General features: G+C 44.3%; 1 protein-coding gene across 2 annotated transcripts in view; it reads left to right on the top strand.

The window, feature by feature from the left end:
• Positions 1-4,925: 4,925 nt before the first annotated feature.
• AOX1 (aldehyde oxidase 1) overlaps positions 4,926-22,992 on the top strand; it is a 66,260-nt gene continuing 48,193 nt past the window's right edge. For both annotated transcript variants that reach the window (XM_079782164.1, XM_079782165.1), the window contains exons 1-12: positions 4,926-5,228; positions 11,139-11,196; positions 13,284-13,380; positions 15,275-15,383; positions 17,404-17,530; positions 17,860-17,921; positions 18,873-18,962; positions 19,803-19,883; positions 20,489-20,633; positions 21,268-21,360; positions 22,542-22,693; positions 22,882-22,975. In XM_079782164.1, the coding sequence (XP_079638290.1) occupies positions 5,184-5,228; positions 11,139-11,196; positions 13,284-13,380; positions 15,275-15,383; positions 17,404-17,530; positions 17,860-17,921; positions 18,873-18,962; positions 19,803-19,883; positions 20,489-20,633; positions 21,268-21,360; positions 22,542-22,693; positions 22,882-22,975 (1,153 nt within the window). In that variant the 5' untranslated portion in view covers positions 4,926-5,183. The remainder of the gene's footprint in view (positions 5,229-11,138; positions 11,197-13,283; positions 13,381-15,274; positions 15,384-17,403; positions 17,531-17,859; positions 17,922-18,872; positions 18,963-19,802; positions 19,884-20,488; positions 20,634-21,267; positions 21,361-22,541; positions 22,694-22,881; positions 22,976-22,992) is intronic.

Genomic DNA, 22,992 nt, shown 5'->3' on the forward strand with positions numbered 1-22,992 from the left:
CCTGGATTGTGAGAGGGATGTCTAACTGCCCATTTAGGCCCGATCCTACTGGGATTGGGCCTAAATGGGCAGTCAGACATCCCTTGAGGGGTCCCAGATTGGAGAGGGTGCAGGCTGGGCTGAGGGACACACACCCCTGTGCACGAATTTCGTGCACTGGGCCTCTAGTGTATAATAAATACTTTTGCAGTGGTTATCTTGTTGTATATCAAGCTAACTTGTTTAGTTTTGTTTTCAAATCATTTAATATATGTGAACACCTTTAAGATTGTAGAAGTCTCCTGCGCTGGCCAGTTTTCTCACCCTTCATTCTTTCATACTTTCAGAATACTTGGTCCGTAATTACTTAGGTGTCAGGTTCTGTATTACTTCTGTTTTGTGTAATCAGATGACTTGGCTGAGGGGTTAGGTTAACCTTTCAGGCTCTCTTGAATTTGGTTTTTATAACTGTATTTTAAAGATCACTTAGTAGTGTAGTAAGAGTAATAATTCTTACTCATTTGAGACCAATGAACATAGCTTATTGTATATTCAAATCACTAGTCCAATTCTATTCTGCCTAGATGGGAAAGCAGAGTATCTGACAACTGACAGGGTAGGCCCAGAAGTCTGCATTTTTAACAAATGTTTTAGGTAATTCTGGGGCAGATGTCCTAGTACCAAACTTTGAGAAAAACTGCTATAGGAGTGCAGAGTCCCACAGAACTTACTCATTATGTCAACAATGTGGGTTGTATTGGGGGCCAGCGGCTTTTTTAAAGGAACCTTTGGCACAGTGGTTAAGAGCTGGTACTCTGGCAATCTTTGTTCCCTTTCCTGTACTCCTGTTACTTATTACTCAGTCTTTGGACCTCCCAGTCATTCTCTGGGATTATATTTTTGTGCCTATTCCTTTTTTTAATTCTTTATTGTTTAAGGTATTACATATGTCTCCTTTTTCCCCCATTGACCTCTCCCCAGCCGTTCCCACCCCACCAGCACATGGCCTCACCGCCCCCCCACCACTGTCTGTGTCCATTGGTTATGCTCATATGCATGCATACAAGTCCTTTGGTTGATCTCTTATCTCCTCACCCCCTCCCTTCCCTCATAGGTTGGACAGTCTGTTCGATGCTTCTATGTCTCTGGTTCTATTTTTGTTCATCAGTTTATGTTGTTGATTATATTCCACAAATGGGTGAGATCATGTGATACTTATCTTTCTCCGACTGGCTTATTTCGCTTAGCATAATGCTCTCCATGTCCATCCATGCTGTTGCAAATGGTAAGAGTTCTTTCTTTTTGATAGCAGCGTAGTATTCCATTGTGTAGATGTGCCACCATTTTCTAATCCACTCATCTGCTGATGGCCACTTAGGCTGTTTCCAAATCTTAGCTATGGTGCATTGTGCTGCTATGAACATAGGGGTGCATATATTCTTTCTGATTTCTTGGGATATATTCCTAGAAGTGGGATCACTGGGTCAAATGGGAGTTCCATTTTTAATTTTTTGAGGAAACTCCATACTGTTTTCCACAGTGGCTGCACCAGTCTGCATTCCCACCAGCAGGGCACGAGGGTTCCTTTTTCTCTACATCTTTGCCAGCACTTGTCCTTTGTTTATGATAGCCATTCTGACAGGTGTGAGATGGTACCTCATTGTCTTTTTTTATTTGCGCCTCTCGGATGATTAGTGACTTGGAGCATATTTTCATATATCTCTTGGCCTTCTGTCCTCTTTCGAAAAGTGTCTATTTAGGTCCTTTGCCCATTTTTTGATGGGATTGTTTATCTTCCTTTTGTTAACACATTGTGGACCAGTAGTTTTATTGCTAGCTTTACCCAGTGGCCAGATAAGTTTCTATTGAACGAGTACAAAAAAACGTTTTACATAAATGTTAAAGGCATGCTTTAAAATTAAATACCCATTGCATTTTGAAGTTATTTATTGCATGTTCTTACAAGCTAATATCTTTTTAAAGTATAAAGATACTTTATAAAACACTGTGTAATATGAAGCAAGAATTGTGAACCATCCGCAATGTGTTAAGATATATGAATTCCCTATAAATGTTGGAGATTAAACCCTTATCAGATATAACATTGGCAAATACGTTCTCCCATGCTGTGGGCTCTCTTGTTGTTTTGTTGAGGGTTTCTTTTGCTGGGCAGAAGCTTCTTATTTTGATGTAGTCCCATTTGTTTATTTTCTCCTTAGTTTCCATTGTCCTATGAGCTATATCAGTAAATTTATTACTACGACATATGTATATCTGATATTTTGCTGCCTATGGAGTCTTCTAAGATTTTTATGGTTTCCCGTCTTATGTTTAAGTCCTTTATCCATTTTGAGTTTATTTTTGTGTATGGTGTAAGTTGGTGGTCTAGTTTCATTTTTTTTTTCATGTATCTGTCCAGTTTTCCCGACACCATTTATTGAAGAGACTGTCTTGACTTCATTGTATGCTCTTGCCTCCTTTGTCAAATATTAATTGAGCATAATGGCTTGGGTTGATTTCTGGGTTCTCTGTTCTGTTCCATTGGTCTGTATATCTGTTCTTGTGCCAGTAGCAGGCAGTTTTGAGAACAGTGGCTTTGTAGTATAACTTGATATCTGGTATTGAGATCCCTCCTACTTTGTTCTTCTTTCTCAGGATTGTTGCACCTATTCAGGGTCTTTTTTTATTCCATATGAATTTTTGGAGAGTTTGTTCTAGGTCTGTGAAATATACCATTGGTATTTTAATGGGGATTGCATTGAATCTATAGATTGCTTTGAGTAGTATGGACATTTTAATGATGTTGATTCTACCAATCCTTGAACATGGTATATTCTTCCATTTGTTTATGTCTTCCTCTATCTCTTTCAACATCCTGTAGTTTTCTGAGTACGGGTCATTTACCTCCTTAGTTAAGTTTATTCCTAGGTATCTTAATTTTTTTGTTGCAGTGGTAAATGGAATTATTTTTTTAGTTTCTCTTTCTGTGAGTTCATTATTGGTGTATAAAAAGGCCATAGATTTCTGGGTGTAAATTTTGTATCCTGCTACATGGCCGAATTCATTTATTAAGTCTAGTAGTTTTGTTTTTTTTTATGGAGTCTTTAGGGTTTTCTATGTGCAATATCATCCTATTCCACATTTTTATTTTTCCTCTTTCTGTGAGTTTGTCTTCTTTTCTCTTCCTATGCAAATTATTTTCCATCTTATGTAGTCAGATTTATCAACCTTTATTTTGTTGCCGGTGGAATTTGGTCATAGTAAGGAACAATTTTCTTGTTCCCAGATTATAAACACATTTCCCTATGTTTCGTTTTGTTTTTACATTTACATTCATGATTCACATGTATTTTGTTGTATGGTATGAAGTATAATGGTATGGTCTGCATTATAAATGCAGTTTTTATCTTTTTCCAACTGACTTCCCATTAATTAAAAAGTCCATGTTCTCCACTACTGATTTGAAATGCCACCTTTTTAAATGTTGTATTCCCATGTGCACTTAAATTTATTTCTCAGTTTTCTGTCTAGTCTGTCTTTCTGTGCCCCACTACCATCTCTTTAAATTATAGAGACTTTAGGGGAATTTCAAAGTTCCCCTCATAGAGGTTTTATACATTTGAAGGTAGATTTATGCCTATGTATTTTACCTTTTTTCTTGCTAATATATATGGGATCTTCTCTTTGATTCTCTCTTCTAATTGATTATTGTTTTCATATATGAAAACTGTTGATTTCTGCACGTTAATTATTACGTATAGTCTGTAGTATTCTCCAGACATGTCTCCTGAAACCCAAGTTAGCTTTTCCTCTTCTTTTCCCTCAATTCTTATGCTGCTCTTTGCATTCTCTTGTCTGATTGGGTAGCTGTTTCCTTGAGTAAATATTAAATAGTAGGAATAGTGGTTTACATGTCCACTGTTGTTCCTGATTTTCATGGGAATGCCTCTGGTTTTACCCCATTGAATAAAATGCCGGGTTTTGAGCTGATGTATATTTACAATCACAGTGAAGTATTTATCATTGTTACCTTATTGAGTACTGTTTAAAAATCATGAATAATTGTTGAATTTTGTCAAGTGACTTTTGGCCTTGATGGAGATTGTATTAGTTGGGGTCCATCCAAGGGAAGAAACCACAATCCTTTTATAAATTGTTAACCAAATACTAGAGAACTGACAAGAGCTGAAGAGGCAAAAGGGACCGAAAGAATATCGAGGAGCAAGAGAAACGGGTGTGACGGAAACGGAAAGGCTTGGAGGCAGAGTTCGGGGACTCGGAAGGTGTGCCCCTGGCCGGTGCTGTCTCCCTGAAGGGCTATAGCCAGTCTGGGGGAGAATGGGAGAAGGCTGCGAACTGGAGCCCCCGGTTGCTACTGAGGCAGGAATAGGAAGCCATGGAGGTTGGAAATTTCTCCCTCCTCCAGCTTCCAGGGTGCAGTACGTAAAACTAGCCTGGAAAATACCGAGTTCTGCTTGATTTGAATTTTTAAGAGGTGCTATAACACAGATTTCAAAAATGTAGAGAGAGACCCACAAAGTTAAGCGGTAAATTCAAAGTTGTGGGCAGGCCTATGGGTGATTTTTATTTTTATGCTTTTCAGCACTTTCCACGTTTTTAAAAAGTTTTCCAAGATGTTTTGCACCTCTTGATATTTAGTAGATGAACTTTGTGGTTATTTAGTAACTAGATAAACCATGAATAGTGATAAAACTTTTAAAAAGTTTGTCTCCATATTAAGGTAGCTCAAGTTGCAAAACCATTCATTGGTTGTCCTTCAATAACTCCCGTAGGGCTGGAACAAATGGGATTGTTTATTAACTGGAGGGCGCAGGCTGCCGCGGCGGCGGGAGGGGAGTCCGGAGAAAACCTGCTGTTCCCGGCCGGGCGGGGGGTGGCAGCCGCCGAGACCGTCCTCGCCCGGGAGGACCTGCGGGAGGGAGGACCTGCGGGAGGGAGCAGGAGGGGCGCCGAGGCGGGACGGGCTCCGCCAATTCCAGGCCAGGGAGCCCGCTCGGTGAGTCCCGGCATCTCGGGGAGTCAATCTGGAAGGCGCTCGCAGAACTTCTGGATCCTGATCGGGGCTTTGTGCGTCCGTCTTGGCCGGACTGCCCGCTGCAGCTGCCCCGGCTCGCTGTCCCGGTCGGTGTCGCAGGGTCCCAGGTGCCAGCGACCCCGCTCGGAGCCTCAGACCGGCCTCCGCCATGGACGGGGCGGCCGCGCTGCTCTTCTACGTGAACGGCCGCCAGGTGAGCGCGCCCGGGCCCTGGGAACCGCAGGGAGGGCTCCTGCCGGGCGCCCCGGGCTCAGGGCACCCGCTCCTGCCCGCAGGGGAGCCCCGGCGTGCCCCAGCCTGGGGGTGGCCAGCGGATTTGCCCCAGCGCCCCCACTCAGCCCCGGGGGCAGGAAAAGCCCGAGTGGGGACACTCAGGCCATGACCACCTCACCTCACCCCGTAAACAAGGAGAGAAGTCGCTCTTCTTACTCATCAAGGTCAGCACCCCCAACTCTCCCTCCCCCAACCCCCTCGGAAAAATGTCTCTCAATAGACTGAAAACATCTATCAGGGCTGAGCCTAGCTGGGGAGTTGGGGGAGTTGAGGGGGGCGGGGAGGGAGAGAGAGGTGGATGAGCAGGAGCAATTCAGAGTTGGGACAGGGCCATGGGGGTGAACTAGCTCAGACCACTCCCTCGTTCCTCAGATAAGGAAATTCTAAGTCACAGACGTTCCTGGCAGAGCCGAGTCCCTGCTGGGCTCTGGGGCTTGGTCTTCAGGGGCTTCGCAGCTGGTGTGGCGTCTGTCCCCTGTGCCATTTGCCGGCCAGGGGCACACCTTCCGAGTCCCGAACTCTGCCTCCAAGCCTTTCCCTTCCAATCCCACCCGTTCCTCTCGTTCCTCGATATTCTCCCGGTCCCTTCTGCCTCTTCAGCTCTTGTCAGTTCTCTAGCATTGGGTTAACAATTTATAAAACGATGGCGGTTTCTTCCCTTGGATGGACCCCGACTGATACAATCTCCATCAAGGCCAAAAGTCACTTGACAGAATTCAACAGTCATTCAGGATTTTTTAAAAAAGTACTCAATGAGGTAACAACGATAAATACTTCAATGTGATTGTAAATATACATCAGCTCATCTGGCATCTGTGGCGGCATTCGAAACTAGCTGGTCATGGGTTTGAATCTGCAGAACCCCGGGGCGGTTCCAGGCCGGGTCGAGGCCCCAGGGCACCCTTCAAGACACTTTCCCCGCCCCCTCCAAGCTCCGGCACGCATGCCATGGCCTGTCACTCTGAATGTTATCCCAGCATGTTGGCATCATTTTGCAAGGGGGAAACTGAGGCAGGAAGGTAAGGGGCTTCCTGAAGAGCTGACCACCAAGCCGTGCTACTTGCATTCCCACGTGCCAGCGCCTTCGGAGCCACCTGCCACCCCTGCTCCTGGTCACAGAAGCCACAGCGCTTCCCCGGCTGGTGCGAGGGTCTCCCCAGGAAGCTGGGGGAGGTCAGCCACCAGGGCCCTGGGCCTCTGTGGTTCTGTGTTACTTTCCTTAAAGGGGACTGCTCCCCACGCGCAAACCGCACAGGTTGCAGCTCCCATAAAGCCGGCCTCCGCCCCTGCTGTCTGGCTTCCCACTGGGTAAGACGAGCTTGTTGTTCCCAATCTGCAGAGTAACACGTGGCAATGGGGGGAAGTATTATGTCGCTTTTTCTTCTTTGGCATAACTGAATGGCATATTAAACAAATAAGGGTTCGCCCTAGCTGGTTTGGCTCAGTGGATAGAGCATCGGCCTTCGGACGGAAGGGCCCCGGGTTTGATTCTGGTCAAGGGCACATGCCTGGGTTGCTGGCCTGATCCCCAGTAGGAGGCGTGCAGGAGGCAGCCGATGATTCTCTCATCATTGGTGTTTCTATCTCTCTCTCCCTCTCCCTTCCGCTCTGACATCAATAAAAAAATATTTTAAAAACAAAAACAAACTTGCCCTTGAAAGGAAGCTTAGAGGCCAATTAGGAGACTCTCAGTGATGTGATTGGCCTGTAGTCTGTGGTTTTTGAGAAATCCCCCCCAAGATTCCAAAAGGTGTGGCTGAGCAGGGTCTGAGACCATTGACCACTGGTCAGAGATTTAGTTGCAGAGAGATGTCTGAGGACCGCCTTGCTCTACCAGGGGCCCCCAGAACAGGCGTCCCAGTTAACATGGAGTTTAAGGGGCAAGAGCCCCTGAGTGGATCATACCCCAGATGCCAGTCTCTAATACAACTCTGGAACCAAAGCACGTCCCTCTACGTGGCAGTGAGGTGTAGTGATCACAGGTGTGGGCTTTGAAACTAGCTGGTCATGGGTTTGACTCCTGCCCTCTCTGCTCTGCCACTCAGCGGCTCTGGCGCCTCGAAAAACTGTTAAATATCTCCGAGTCTCAGTTTTTTTTCTCTGCAAAATGAACCTAATAGCAATACATTCTTGCTTGGAATTGGGATGAAAGATTAAATTCCATGGAGAGTGGTTAGCAAGGTACTTGGCACACAGTAAGGATTCCATAATGATTTCTAAGACCTGGACTGGAAAATCGTTTGTCTCATGCATAGAGCCGGAACCTGCCCAGAAGTACCAAGGGGGCCGAAAGGTAGTCGAGCATAATTTGCTCAACAAAATGTACGGGCTTGATGTCAAGATAAGAATCTGGACAGAGCTGTCCTGGGGTTTCGGTTTACAGGGCTGGGAGAGGACATTTTGGGGCTGCTGGGATGGCTGTGATAATTCAAAGGAAATTGGAGGGGCTGGAGGTGGCTAGGGCAGGAAGAACCACAAAGTAAAATGAACTTTAGAGCAACCTGAAGCTCAGGCAGAAGTGTCCTCCCTGGCTGTCCCCTCGAACCCCTGCCCTAATGCTGCTGTGAGTTATTGTTCTTCTCTGCAAACAGTGTCCCTCCATACACACCTCGTTCTCCCCCTTCTACCTGTCCGCCTGGTCCTTTCACACGTGGCCCTCTCCCTTCCGTATTCCATTCTTTCACCTCCTTTCTCTCTCCCCCTAATCTCCCTTCTCTTTCTTCTTTCTGCCTCTGCCTTGGACCTGGCAAGGCCCCTCAGCCCGGCCCAGAGGAACGTGGTTTCTCATCCTTGTGCAACGTGAACTTGAAATCTCCCAGAGGGCTGGTGGAGAAAAAGAGGGACACACTGTTCTTGCAACACCCAAGGCTGTCCTGAGACGGGAATATGTAATGACTCTGACCCCGTCAGTGAGGGAATGTGCCTCATTCCCTCCCCACCCCTAGCCACTATCTTGGTCCTGACCTCCCTGTTTCACGCCAAGACCCGCCAGGACAGGGTGTTCACTGGATCCTTTCTCCCACTCCCCTCCTCCAAATATGCCATCTACCAAATCAAGAAAAAGAAACCTGTTTAACCAGCAGACTTTGAGCCAAACTCTAATCTCTTGAGACATCCGGAACAAACACGGCCTGCTGCTTCCATTAACTCCTTCCAAAAACTACAATGTGTCTCCAGCCTTAAACACTATTCTTTGCTCTCTGGGCTTCCCACATCCTGTCTCTCCATTCAAATTGGGCTTCTGTGGATTTGCCATCATATGTATTAATTAGGATTCGTTTCAGCTACAAATGGCAACAAATTCCAAATTAACAGTGGTTCAAACAAGGTAAGTTATTTTTATTTTTTTATTTGTAAAGAAATGATCTCTGGGGATAGACACTGTGGAACTGGTCCAGAAGCTTTAGTGTTATCTGGGACCCAGGTTCCTTCTTTCTTTTTCCTCTGCTGCTCTTAATATGTTGCCTCATGGCCTTAAAGGGCTGCTGGAATTCTAGCCATTTCATCCCTATTCCAGGCAGCAGGAGGGAAGAGAGGGAGAATGCATGCTGTGTTCTCCTAGCAAATTGTATATATCGTGTTCAAGTGACTCATTTAAATTAATTAGCATTTATCATGTCCCTATGATATATCACCAGCACCTAGCTTGGTGTTTGGCACAAAGAAGAATAGCAGAAGGTGGTTCCTCTCAGGGATCAAGAAAGACTTATACATCACAAGTAATTGTGACGCAGGTAAAACATTCTGTGAGAGGTGTGTGGACATTGGGAGCACAAAAGAGGATGAGCAGAGTGGGAGGGGATCGTAGAGTATTTGAGCAGGGCTTTGAATGGCACACAGAATTCTGTCAAGTTAGAAGAATCGGAGGGCTTCCGGGACAGAAGGGATTCTATCAGCACATGTAGTGAAGGATAAAGGTTCGTGCACTACTGGGATTGGCCGGTTCTTCAAGATACTTCCAGATGGGTTGAGTGGCTGGAGATGATGGTCAGTGTATCACAGAGGCCTTGTGGGCTATTCCGAGAAGTTTGAATCTCTTCTTGTATTCCAGGTATTTTTTAAAAATACGTTTTTATTGACTTAAGAGAGGAAGGGAGAGGGAGAGAGAGAGAGAAACATCAGTGATGAGAGAGAATCATTGATCGGCTGCCTCCTGCATGGGCCACACTGGGGATCGAGCCTGAAACCCAGGCATGTGCCCTGATTGGGAATTGAACTGTGACCTCCTGGTTTATAGGTCGATGCTCAACCACTGAGCCACGCCAGCCAGGCATATCCAGGTACTCTTGAATGTAAATTCACTCAATACCCACTCAGTGTGCTCATTATAGATGCACATTTTCTGGTTCCCTCCCCCAGAAGTTCTGATTCCATAGGGTTTCATTTTAACAAGTACGCTGAGTGATTGGGAATTCACAGCATGGCAGTTTGGCAGCCGGGGGTGTGTGTTGAATTTAGGTGGATACAGGAGATGATCGGACTTGGATTTTAGGGAGATCACTCTGGCAGTGGTATAGAGGGTGGCATCGCGGGTGCCAAGAATGGAGACAGGAGGCCTGTTAGGGAGGTGTTATAATTGTTCAGGCGGGCGGTAATAAGGGCTGATTTCAGGGAATGGCTATAGAAATGAAGGGTGTTTAGAGAATCATTGTGGAAGTATACATGGCAGGACTTGGCAACCCTGATTATGGCAGATCGAAAGAAAGGAAAAGTTTAAAATAGCTAAGAATTCTAATCTTAGATGACCTAGCAGATGGTGAAGCCATAAATGAATTGGGGAAAATAGATAAAATAAAGTTTTCCATTTGAGGGTCATTTTAGTTTGGCTTGCCTAGGGAGCTCCTCTGTATTACAGTATGTGTACACACACAGACACACACACACACACACACACACACACACACACACACCACATCTTTCTTACTGTATTACAGACTCTCTAGGGCATATATCTGACCTTGGTAATTGGCACATATCTTTCTTTGCTGGGTGTATGGCCACTTAAAATTAAGGGTAAGGAGGCATCCATAGAGTAAGCGTTGTCCTTTCCTCATCTACTTCCCAGAAGGGAACATTAGTGAGACAAGATGAAAGGGGACTCTACTTCTGAACTTGTGAAGTAAGCCATGCTTTTATTTGTGAATCTAAGAGAAATCCAAATCTTTAATCAAAAGAGAGAGAACTTGATCACTTTGGAAAACATAACCAATTGTGACATTTCGATCAGGCCACATCTGTGTGCTCTGTCCTATGGCTGTGCTACACAGACTTGCTTCCCAGGGTGTCCTTGCTTCCCCTTCTTGGATCACTTGGCACTCACATTTTACCTTCTTCTGTGTTTTGGTTGTATTTTGGGACAATGGTTGGTTGTGATCTCCTTTTGGAAACTTGTTCTTTTAACATGATAAGCAAGTGAGTCTTAAAAAAAAAACTATCAATTTCTCAGTGGCTATTCTATTCTAGCAGCTTCTCTCTCTCTCTCTCTCTCTCTCTCTCTCTCTCTCTCTCTCTCTCTCTCCTGTCTATCTCTCCCTCTCTCTCCATTCTTTTATACTAATATGTTATCCTTTTTAGACTTTCTAGCAGAAGCTGGACAGAAGTCACTAGTGTTCCTACTAATAGAACCAACCACTGCCTTGGAGAACAGTGTACAGCGATGATTCAGGACCAAGGACAGTGGCAAAGTGGTGATGGGGCCCAAGATTCAGCCTTTACTTGTATACTTAAGAGAGTTAACATGCATTTCCATCAAATTAACATAAGCCTGCTATAAAATGACACAAGCTCTCTCAAATGTGTGCGCCTAACTCTTATTTTCCTTCCGGTGCAGGTGATAGAAAAAAATGTTGATCCTGAAACAATGCTGTTACCATATCTGAGAAAGAAGCGTATCCTTTCCTTTGCTTTGTGCTTGAGTGTGTTTAGAGGTGGGATAGGAGGGGGGAGAGGGGTGGTTCTGAAAGCCTCATCAGGTGATATTTTAAATATCTTTTATAAAAAATATTTTTATTGATTTCAGAGAGGAAGACAAAGGAAGATAGAAACATCAATGATGAGAGAGAATCATTGATTGGCCACCTCCTGCATGGCCCCCTCTGGGGACTGAGCCCACAACCTGGGCATGTGCCCTGACCCTCCTGGTTCATAGGTCGATGCTTAACCACTGAGCCATGCTGGCTGGGCTCAAATATCTTTGTAAAGTCATACTAAGTCATATATTCTCTACTATTGTGGTTTTATGTTCTTTGAGAAAGTCTTACATTGTAGTTTTGTAGGCAGTGCATAGTTGAGACTGTCAGAAGAACCAGCTTCTTTCCGATCTCTGTTTTGGCACTTAGTATACTGTATAGATGGAGAAGCTAGCGGTGGGGATGGAAACAATGGATGTTGAAAGTCTTAATTAAGCATCCTTTAGAATCAAGAGTCACAATATTGACATTCTGTCTTTGAGGACTAATCATCATGCCCATCAGAAAAAGAGAGCACAGAAATCTCCTGAAACTAAAGTAAAAGAACAATGGAGAAATTAAGCCTGAGAATGGTACCTTAGAAAAACTTTCTAAATAAATTATCTGAGGAATGGATTCTCAGCCTGGTAGGCATGAACTCCAGTGGGCTCCCAGAGTTCTGTAGACATCATTAAATTATATACAAAATTGTGTGACAATGGGAGTTGGTATATTTCTTTCTTTCCCCAAAGCGTACACAACTCAAAAAGCATCAATAACTATCTTCTGGAAGTCATTTAAGATCTTTGGGTGTAAAAACAATGAACACTGACTTCCTGGTTATCCATGGTACTAATGTGTAATATTTCATATTCAGTTCATTTGTGAGTGACAGAAAATCCCCAATAGCAATAAATAAGATAGAAAAATAGAGGTTTATTCCTTTCTCATTGTATTAGTTCAGGTCCTCTAGGAAGCAGAGACTTAAAAAAAATGGGACTAAATGTGCAAGAGTCTTATTAAATGAAATGCCAGAGTGAACGGAAATAGGGAGGGAGCCAGTGACAACTCAAGGGTTAGATTTCAGAGCGCAGCTGCTGGGTCTCTTGGTCAGTACCCTCCCTGTTGAAGTAGGGGTGTGAGGCACATTCTCATGGCTATCATACTCCCCCTAGAGGGATCCCAAATGTAGGTAGGTCAGGGCTAGTAAAGCAGTGTCACAACGTAGTCAGGGAACCAAGCTCCTTATATCTTGCTGCCCACCCCCCCTCCACCTCAGCATGCAGCTTTCTCCTCCTGGTCAGAGATGACTGTTGTGGTTCCAGCCATCATACTTGAATTCCAGCAAATAGGAAGAAGTAAGGGATGAAGAAACAGGCACCCTTCTCTTTTTGAGGACATTTCCCTTCTGGAAGTCATACACACTTACGCTTACATCCCATTGGCCACCATTGTTGATAACTCCATCTAGCTGTAGAGGAGGCTTGCAAAAATATATATATTTTTTTATCCTGGGAAACCATGTGTGTAGCTAAGAATTGAGGATTTTTATAACCGAGGAAGAAAGATATTGGGGGACAACCAGTAGTTTCTGCCACCAAGAAGCAGAGAAATATGGCCAACGTGGATAATGTGATAGAAATATTCCAAGAATTACTTACACGTTGACATTTTACTTTGTATGTCATCAAAGACACAGGTAAGGTGGAGAACAAATGTACAGCGTACTCATACTTTCAAATATTTCAGCCCTTATGTGTATAGACTCTTCCTTTTCTTAGTTTGGCCCAATTTTTGGCAACCTGAGGCCCAGTTGTTTTGAAAGGGAGGAGACTCGATATAACACACAAATGGAAATTAAGAATTCACATCATTCTAAATAATAGCATCCATGCATCCATCATTTGGTAATTATGTACTAATTTAACTATATATTTAAGTCTCTGGTAGTGTTGTCTCCTAAGACCAGTGCTATTCTGGAAAGAGAATTATGAAAAATACATTATCCTTAACCGTGCTTTTCCCAGTTCGACTCACGGGAACTAAGTATGGCTGTGGAGGGGGAGGCTGTGGTGCCTGCACGGTGATGATATCACGATATAACCCCGTTACCAAGAGGATCAGGTACCTGGCAGCCAAGTGCAGATATGGTTGATTTTTTTTGTAGTTTTGAACTTTGTTTTATTCCTTTAATTGGTAAATATGCATTGAGCACCTGCTATGTGACAGGAACTATGTCAGATAATGGAGACACAGTGACAAGACAAACATTACCCCAGAAATATGAATGCATTATTAAAAATGTGCCATCAGTGAGGATAACAAAGAATCCCCCATTGAAAGTTAAAAGGCTGTCTGACGCCCTGTGCTGTCTGGGAGGAAAGGAAGGGCTCAAATGGCAGGGGAGAATAATGCCATCATCACACTCTTATACCACCACTGAAGCCTCCTAACGATCCCCTTGCTCCCACCCTTGCCCCCATACGGTACCTTTTTTACACATCACTCAGATCTGTTTCAAGTATAAATCAGATTGCAACACTCTCATACTTCAAAATCACCAATGGCTTCCCATTACATTTAACATCTTCTCTCTCATGTTTGCCAAGTTTCTTGGATTTGTGGGTTGATGTCTTCTATCAGCTGTGGAAACTTCTCAAGTTATCTCTTCAAATGTTTATTTATTCTCGCTCCCCCGTTCCCCCATCTCCAATTATGCACATATTACACCATTTTACATCATTCCATACATCTCAGATGAAGGCAGAGGATCTGAGCACTGATCAGACTTCAGAGATCTGTCTGTGTTCCACAGCCACGCCATCCAGTCTGTATACATAGGTATTGTCTACCTTCCCTCCACTAAACTATACACTCTACAAGGGAAGGGGCTTTACCCAATAAATCCTAGCATCTGGAACTGCCTGACACATGGTAGGCACTCAATAAATATTTATATTTATTTATAAATGAATAATATCCTTCTGGTCTTTCATGAGTGCACATGCAGAAGCAGACTGCCTATACTGTTCAGAGAACTGTATATTTTGTTTAACTTCTCATGAATATCTTTTGAAAGTAATAAATATAATTTTAATGGTTGTGTATATTCCATTGCTTGAGTGCACCAAAATCAATCCCCAAATACTAATCACTTAGATTGCTTTCAGTTCCTCATTATTATAAGCAATGTGTCAGTGATATATACATATATCTGTGACAGTCCATAGAGATGGAATTTCAGAGTAAAAGGATGTGTCTGTATCTGAAAGGTTTTTATGCCATCCAGTGAAATGTCTCCAGAAGAGCTCTTATCAATTTACATTGTTATCCAACAGTACATGAGTTTCTTTTTTCCAAATTTTTGCTAATGATGCTTATTACACTCTTTAAAAATCTTTGTCACTTTCCTTGATTAAAAAAAATGGTGTTTCTCGTTGCTTAATTTGAATTTTTCTTGGTTATTTTGAACATATATTTCATGTGCTTATTGGCCATTTGTAGTTCTGTTTGGTGAATGAGAACATTTTAGTTGTCATTATTGAGTTGGACATTTTCAAGCAGTAGGTTTTATGGGATTGAGGAGTTCTGTATCCCACACCCTATTTCTTCTGAAGCACAATTTCAAATTCACTCTATTCCCCAATCCACCCCTGGCTCAGCACCTGCCCAGAAGACGGAATATGCTCTAGCTGATTAATCGCAGGTGACTACTGAGGAGAATGTCAGCCCCTCATCCACAAGAAAAACAACAAAAGTTAGTGGGACCTGTTCTGGAGTCAGAATTTGGAGGTCTAATTGAATCCTGTCTCTGGCACTCCAGCTGTGTCCCTAAGCAAGCCACTCTGACCCTCAGATTCTACTTTTGTAAAATGAACGTGAGCTAAGGATAAAATGTATATGCAAACAAAGCCTGGAACATTCTTCCAAACTTTCCACATTGGAGGTGCTCAGTGAATGTTCAGGCCCCTTTCCCACTGGCTACGATTAATCTGTGCTTTTCTTCTGCGTCCTGAAGACATTACCCAGCCAACGCCTGTCTGATGCCCATCTGTTCTGTGTACGGCGCTGCTGTCACCACAGTGGAAGGCATAGGCAGCACCAGGACCAGGATTCACCCAGTTCAGGTGAGGATGGGCCTCTTCAGGGGATTTCTGGGCTTTGGAAACCATTCATGTCATGATGAGCCCCTGAGATGAATGCAGTCGAGCAGCCTGGGTCCTGCTGCTTGGTCAGCCGACAGATGAAATCAAGCTGGGGACCAGGAGGGGAACCTGGGCCACATGGATGTTTTGTGACTGACTTCTTGGAAAGATGCTTTCCGAAGACTAGAGGACTTGGTTAAAAACAAACAAACAAACACTGACCTCACTGGTTTTTGGTTTTTTGTTCTTACGGTTTATTTATTTATTTATTTATTTATTTATTTTTAAATGTTTAAATTATCTTTATTGTTGAAAGTATTACAGATGTCCCCCTTTTTTCCCCCATTGACACCTTCTAGCCCACATCCCCCGCCCCCCCCCACCACCACCCAAGGCCTTCACTACCTTATTGTCTGTGTCAGTAGGTTATGCATACAAATTCTTTGGTTAATTGTTTCCCACCCACCCTCCCCCACCTTCCCTCGGAGACTCATCAGTCTGTTTTGTATGTTCTAATTAAATGGCACCTACCCACTGTCTGCTTTGCATCTTCCAACCTTACAAAGAAACGAGAGCTCTGTGCATTGAGGAATATAATTTTATTTATTTATTTTTTTTATAAAGTGGAAAACAACATGATTTTAAAGCTGAATGAAAATCTCAGCTACCAAAAGATTTGTTAAATTTGGGACTTGTTCAGAAGACAGGTAATAGGAATGGTCAATGAATTTTGAGGTTTTTTTCTCCTAAGGCAGCACCTTCTTAGAACTTTGCCTCAAGTGACAGGGCACCTCCGACCCCTGAGTCTTTTGGTTATTTATGCATTTGCCATAAAAATGCTGCTACTCCATGTTTTTCTCTAAGTTGATAAGCGTCACTTATGAGGAGAGGGCTGAAGAGGGGAACGACTGAGGTGACAAAGAAAATGGCCAAACTTCAAATTCTCTGGACTTGAAGGAATCGTGGGTTCTGTTTATGTTCTATGAAACCCCAATACCTAGAGGGAGTGACTTCTGCCTGGATACCCTGGGGAGACTTCCCTATTCACAGGCATGACAACACTTTCCTTTAGTCACTGCTGTTCCTCTCCTGATTGCAATGCAGCCGGAAGACAGCCTCCAAAAGGAGGTTGCAACTTTGAAGTTAGGTTCCAAGGAGAACATGCTGGGGGCGGGAAAGGGTTGGAAGGAAAATAAAGGCAATGCTTCCTTCTCGATTGCTTTCAGGATCAATAATGGTACTTTGTAAACAAACTTCTATGTGCCACAGAATTAGGGCAGTAGTGGGCAGGTACAGGAAATACTTGGAGGTTTGTTGGTTGTTGTTAGTTTTTCCCCCTCAACTTGAGTATAATTCAGTTCATTTCCCTGAAAGACTTCCAGGGAGTAACCTTGGGATCACTTTATCTCAGTGATTCCCGTTCGGGACTACAAATTGAAACCACCTGGGAATCTTTATTATTATTATTATTATTATTATTAAATATATTCTTATTGATTTCAGAGAGGAAAGGAGAGGAAGAGAGAGATAGAAACATTAATGATTAGAGAGAATCATTGATCGACTGCCTCCTGCATGACCCCTTACTGGGGATGGAGCCCACAACCTGGGCATGTGCCCTGAGTGGGAATCAAACCATGACCTCCCGGTTCGTAGGTTGATACTCAACCACTGAGCCATGCCAGCCGGGCAACCTGGGAATCTTTATATGTCTGTGTCACACCCCTGGGGATTCTCAGTCAATTGATCTTGGGTGCTGCTTTTGGACATTTTAAAACTCCCCTCATGATTCTGAAAGCTGAGAACTTTGAATGAAGCTCAAAAGCTGGTGAGGACCAGTATTCCTGGCTACTCAGCCCAAGAAAGGGAGACCCCTAGGATGAGAAGGATCTTCTGGGACCTCTTCTCCAACCTCAATGTGCACACAATTCACTTGGGTGTGATTCAGTAGGTCTGAGGAGGGGCCCCAGATTCTGCATGTCTATGCCTCCTGTGCCTCCAGGAGAGGATCGCCAGGTGCCACGGCACACAGTGTGGCTTCTGCACCCCTGGGATGGTGATGTCCATCTACGCGCTGCTGAGGAACCACCCGGATCCCACCCTGGACCAGTTAACTGATGCCCTTGGTGGTAAGTTATATGTGTGTGTGCTTTCGTTTTTGAATGATGATGATGATGATGATGATGATGATGATGATGAACACTCATGGTGGACGTCTGCCATGTGCCACACGCGGTGTTAAATGCTATGTTCAGATGATCTCCTTTGCTCTTTGCAGTAACTTTATATATCAACCAAATATCCCAAGTTGCTGATAAAGAAATCTGACTTTGTGGAGTAGATGCACTGAAATGTCAAATAGGACTTCCTTCCATGGGGGCCTTATGGCCATCATGATTGGCCGTCTGTGCCTCTCTCTAGGTTCCCTGATTGACAGAGCTGGGTTTTTCTCCTTCAGGTAACCTGTGCCGTTGCACTGGATACAGGCCCATCGTTGATGCATGCAAGACCTTCTGTAACGTGAGTAGAAAGGAACATGTTAGTAGGTGTATTTTTTCCCAATGGAACAGAACAGTAGGGGCTGTGAGGTGTGACTGGGGGAATTGCCATTTGTACTGGTTCAGGGCTACTTTTTACCTCAAAGCCTGTACCGGTGTTTGTTATCTGGTCTTGGGCACGGTGCTTACCCTCGTTCACTGGCCTGGCCCTGCTACTCACGTAATGGGCACTAAGCACTTTGATGTTGGCTGTGGGTCATTGTCCCTGACCTGTTTGCCTGAGTCGCATACCCCGCCGTGGTGCTCCTGCAGCCCCCTGTGCATGCCACTGTCACAGCGTTGGTCACATGATGGGGCAGTTGCCCATTTGCTCTTCGGTCTGTTCATCAGACTTTGGTCTGCCTGACAGTAGAGGCCATGTGTCTCCAGACTGGACACCATTCACCCAGTGAGTAACCACTCAATCAATGTTTGTTGAGTGGATAAGTGAACAAACGACCTTGAAATGAAGGACATAAGATTGCCCTTTGGAAGTTAAACTATGACATCAGTACGTCATAAATAAGGACAGAGTGATAATAATGCTCTGTATTTTATTAATAAAATATTAATATTAAAAACCATTGTTAATATTTATTGCTATGTGCCAGACTTTGTTATACGATCTTTAAGTTATGGTGACAATAGTTAATAATACTGTGTGTGTGTTTGAGAATTGCTAAGAGACTTGACCTTAAGTGTTCTCACCACACACACACAAACACACATACACACAATGGTAATTTTGTGCGATAATAAGTGTGTTAATGAACTGACTGTGATAATCATTTAACATAATATACATATATCAAATCATCACATTGTACACTTTAAATGTATACAATTTTATTTATTAATTATACATCAAGAAAGCTGAAAAAATTCTTATTAGAATCCACAATAAATTCTCCGTTATTTGTTTTTCACCCCCTAGACTTCTGGCTGCTGCCAAAGTAAGGAGAATGGGGTTTGCTGTTTGAATCAAGGGATAAACGGATTTCCAGAACTTGAGGAAGGAAATAAGGTCAGTGACATGTGCATTTTCCATAAGGGTTTCTCAGGAGATGGTCAGAGACCAGCTGACTTTTAGGAAGAATTAACAGCTGCCTGAGTTAAATTAATTGGAGGTCTGTCAGCATGTCCCCCTCTCCCATGCTCACTCCATCTCTATCACGTGCACACACAAATCCATCCTAACAACTGCATTCCTCATCCCAGATGTTACTCTCATTCAAAACACAGCGATCTGTAGGAGAGAAAGCACATTGATATCTCAGTGTTTCTTAGTCTTTTTTTTTTAAAAAAAAAAGATATTTTTATTGATTTCAGAGAGGAAGGGAGAAGGGGAGAGGGATAGAAACATCAATGATAAGGATCACTGATGGGCTGCCTCTTGCACGTTCCCCACTGGGGACTGAGCCCATAACCCGGGCATGTGCCGTGACTGGGAATCGAGCTGTGACCTCCATACCAGCCAGGCTCTTTCTTAGTCTTAAAAAAAGCCTCCTTCAAGTCTTTTTTCAAGAGTGAGAAGCACAGTAGAGATGTCGGGGTGATGAAAGAACAGGTGGCGATTCAGGGAGATGTTCTTGGACTCAGCTGCATCCTCTGCTTCCCCAGACTCCAGGTGAACATGCAGGGGTGCAGGGCCTGGGGGCTCCCCACCAACCACGCTGATTGCTAAGGACCAGGTCTGTGTCAGAGCCCTTGACTCATAGCCCAGGGACTGTGGCTGGCCAGCTGCTTTCTGGTGTGTGTATGTGCTGTGTGTCTGTCTTCTTCTGAGCTCATTCCACACAGGGTTTAAAGTACTGTAGTTCGAGTTGATGGATGACAGTTACTTATTGTACTTTCTCTTTTTAAGACAAGTTCAAAACTCTTCTCAGAAGAGGAGTTTCTGCCACTGGATCCAACTCAGGAACTGATTTTTCCTCCCGAGCTAATGGTAAGTGAAGGCAACACTGGGGTCGTCCTAGAGGAGTTCATGGTCAAATGGCAGGAAGGGTGTTTCCTAACGGATCCTCTCAAAGGCTGATCGGCAGCCAGGTAATATCCATCTGTTGTCCTCCGCTCAAGGTCTAAAGAGCGTGGGACCGATGCAGAGAGGTGGAGAGTGAAGGGGGGGGGGGGGAGGAGGTCACCTGGAGGAGACAGTGACTGTAAGAGGCAGCAGTTAGTGTCCATAAAAAATGCTACGAAATGACATCACATTTGTAGACTTAGACATGTTTTCTACTTCTAGCAGAAACCCGAGTTTATTCTTCCGTAGAATGTTGTGACAAAACTAAGCATGATGAAACCTCTGTAAACATTGAAATGAGTTCCTTTGAGATATAAAAGCACCAAAAGGAGACACTGGAACAGATTCCAGAAGGAGTGAAATATTGCCCATTTTCATTCTGGTTCCTAGTGAGGCTGTACCTTTAGGTCATTTTTACTTATTTATTTTTTAAATCTCCATATCCTTCCCCTGTTTATACAAAGATAGAGCAAACCCAGGTGGAAACATGCTCATAAAGTAATCTCAAATCCCTACTGGTTCTGCCACAGATCCTGGCTGAGAAACAGCCACCAACGACCAGGGTTTTTGCTGGCGAGAGAATGACGTGGATTTCCCCGGTGACCCTGAAGGAACTTCTAGAGGCTAAAGCCAAGTACCCCCAGGCCCCTGTCGTCATGGGGAACACCTCTACGGGTATGCAGAACCCCGGGGACTTCTTAAGGGGAAACCTGGGAAGAGTGCTTTGGGGAAAAGAACCTCAAATAGGCGCGTCTCAGGAGCATCAGCTGGATTGAGTCTTGGCTTCCTAGGCATTGCTCACAAGAATCGATGATTCTCTCCCATCATTGATGGTTCTCTCTCTCTTTCCCTCTCCCTTCCTCACTGAAATCAATAAAAATATATATCTTAAGAAAAGAAACATCAATGATGAGAGAGAATCATCGATCTGCCTCCTGCACACCCCATACTGGGGATCGAGCCCACATCCCGGTCATGTGCCCTGACCAGAAACAAACCACGACCTTCTGATCCATAGGTCAATGCTCAACCATTGAGCAACACTGGCCGGGCCCAAAGGGAATTTTGAGTTGCCACACGTCTTGGACCCATCAGCCAAGTTTTCAGGCTGACAATGCAAAGGGTCCCCTCGTGCAGTGAAGATTCAGCTGGCTGTTCTCTTTGCGTGTGTGACTTGGCCATGAACAGACCAGTAGGAGAATATGTACTTTTTATATATTTAAAGACATCAGTTTGAATCCCAATTTCAAAATTAACAAGGTGGTTAGCCCCCTTTATCTTAGTCTTCTTCTTTTTTTTAATCCTTTAGGGCCCGAAGTGAAATTTAAAGGTGTCTTTCACCCCGTTATCATTTCTCCCGATAGAATTGAAGAACTGAATGTTGTAAACTATGCAAATAATGGTAAGTTCTAAAGGTCCCTGCTTTCTTAGTTAAAATGAATGAATCAATTGATTTTCTTTGCCCAGAAGATAACGAGAAAAAGAATTACTCCAAATTATAACAGACAGAGAGATTCCCTTCTTATAAGAAGGATAACATTCTGGAGGAGGCTCAGGGAATTCTCTGTAATTTTATGAGGTACTAATAGTCTGAGTAGTCCACTTTTCACTGAGGAGTTTTCTGTGTGTGCCATATCGGAGAAACGTAACAACTCTTCCACAAAGGGCGCTGTGTAATGCTGGGCAGAAGACAGAGAAGAGTGAACACAGTCTTTGCCTCCAGAAGCACAGGAGTAAGCAGAGCAAGTTTATGCATTAAGCAGCTTACAGATTCTTTTCATTCTGATAAAGGAAGTGGATTTCATGGCAAGGACGAGAAGCGATATAAATGAGAGTTTGAAGTCTGGCTCTGGAGTCTAATTCCTGACTATCTATATCTATAATAATAAAAGCATAATATGCAAATCGACCAAATGGCTGTCCGGACGTCCTTCTGGAAGAAGCCGGGGCTGCAGCTGTGGGATCAAGGCAGCCGCTGCGGCTGCAAAGGCCTACTCTTGCACGAATTTCGTGCATCAGGCCTCTAGTGTCTAGATTAGCTGTAAAAAACTAGTCAAGTTCTTAACTCAGTCTCAGTTTCTTTTTTTAAAAAATATATATTTTATTGATTTTTTTACAGAGAGGAAGGGAGAGGGATAGAGAGTTAGAAACATCGATGAGAGAGAAACATCGATCAGCTGCCTCCTACACACCCCCTACTGGGGATGTGCCCACAACCAAGGTACATGCCCTTGACTGGAATCGAACCTGGGACCCTTCAGTCCGCAGGCCGACGCTCTATCCACTGAACCAAATGGGTTAGGGCGAGTCTCAGTTTCTTGATCTGTGAAATAGGGCTAATAACATCTCAAAGCCTTGTTAGGGTGCAAGGCGATTCTGTGGAGCATTCAGTAGAGTGCTTGACGCTGCGAGTGCTCCAAACGTTGAGCCGCCATCACAGCCATCATCACCAACACCACTTCTGTCACCATCACCACCAACGGGCAGGGCAGCAGGACGGTCCTGTATCTGTAACCTGAAACCGAATGGACATCTCCGCCGGCAGCGATCACACTGCATGACTCACACATGATCTCATTTCAGGGCTGACCTTAGGCGCCGGCCTCAGCCTGGCTCAGGTGAAGGACACGCTGGCTGCTGCGGTGCAGAAGCTCCCGGAGGAGCGGACACAGACACTCCGCGCTCTCCTGAAGCAGCTGGGGACTCTGGCCGGAGCCCAGATCCGGAACGTGGCTGTATGTATGCGGTGACAGTACACTGGCCTGTGCCCCTTGCATGGCTGTCCCCGGCAAATCAGAACATTTTCACTCTTATGGGACCGGCCGCAAGAATAGTTCTCCAAGGCCTTGCTTGATTCTTATTTGATCACTTGTGTTGCGATGATTGCACAACTGGCGTGAGACTAACTCATTGTTTTAAAAAGTCTTTAGGGGGCCACGTCGTGAGCAGGCATGTAGATTCTGACCTAAATCCCATCCTGGCTGTGGGCGGCTGCACCCTCAACTTGCTATCGAAAGGTAAGTGGCAGCTCCTT

Source organism: Cnephaeus nilssonii, assembly GCF_951640355.1.
Source record: "Cnephaeus nilssonii genome assembly, chromosome: 10".
NCBI classification, from domain to species: domain Eukaryota; kingdom Metazoa; phylum Chordata; class Mammalia; order Chiroptera; family Vespertilionidae; genus Cnephaeus; species Cnephaeus nilssonii.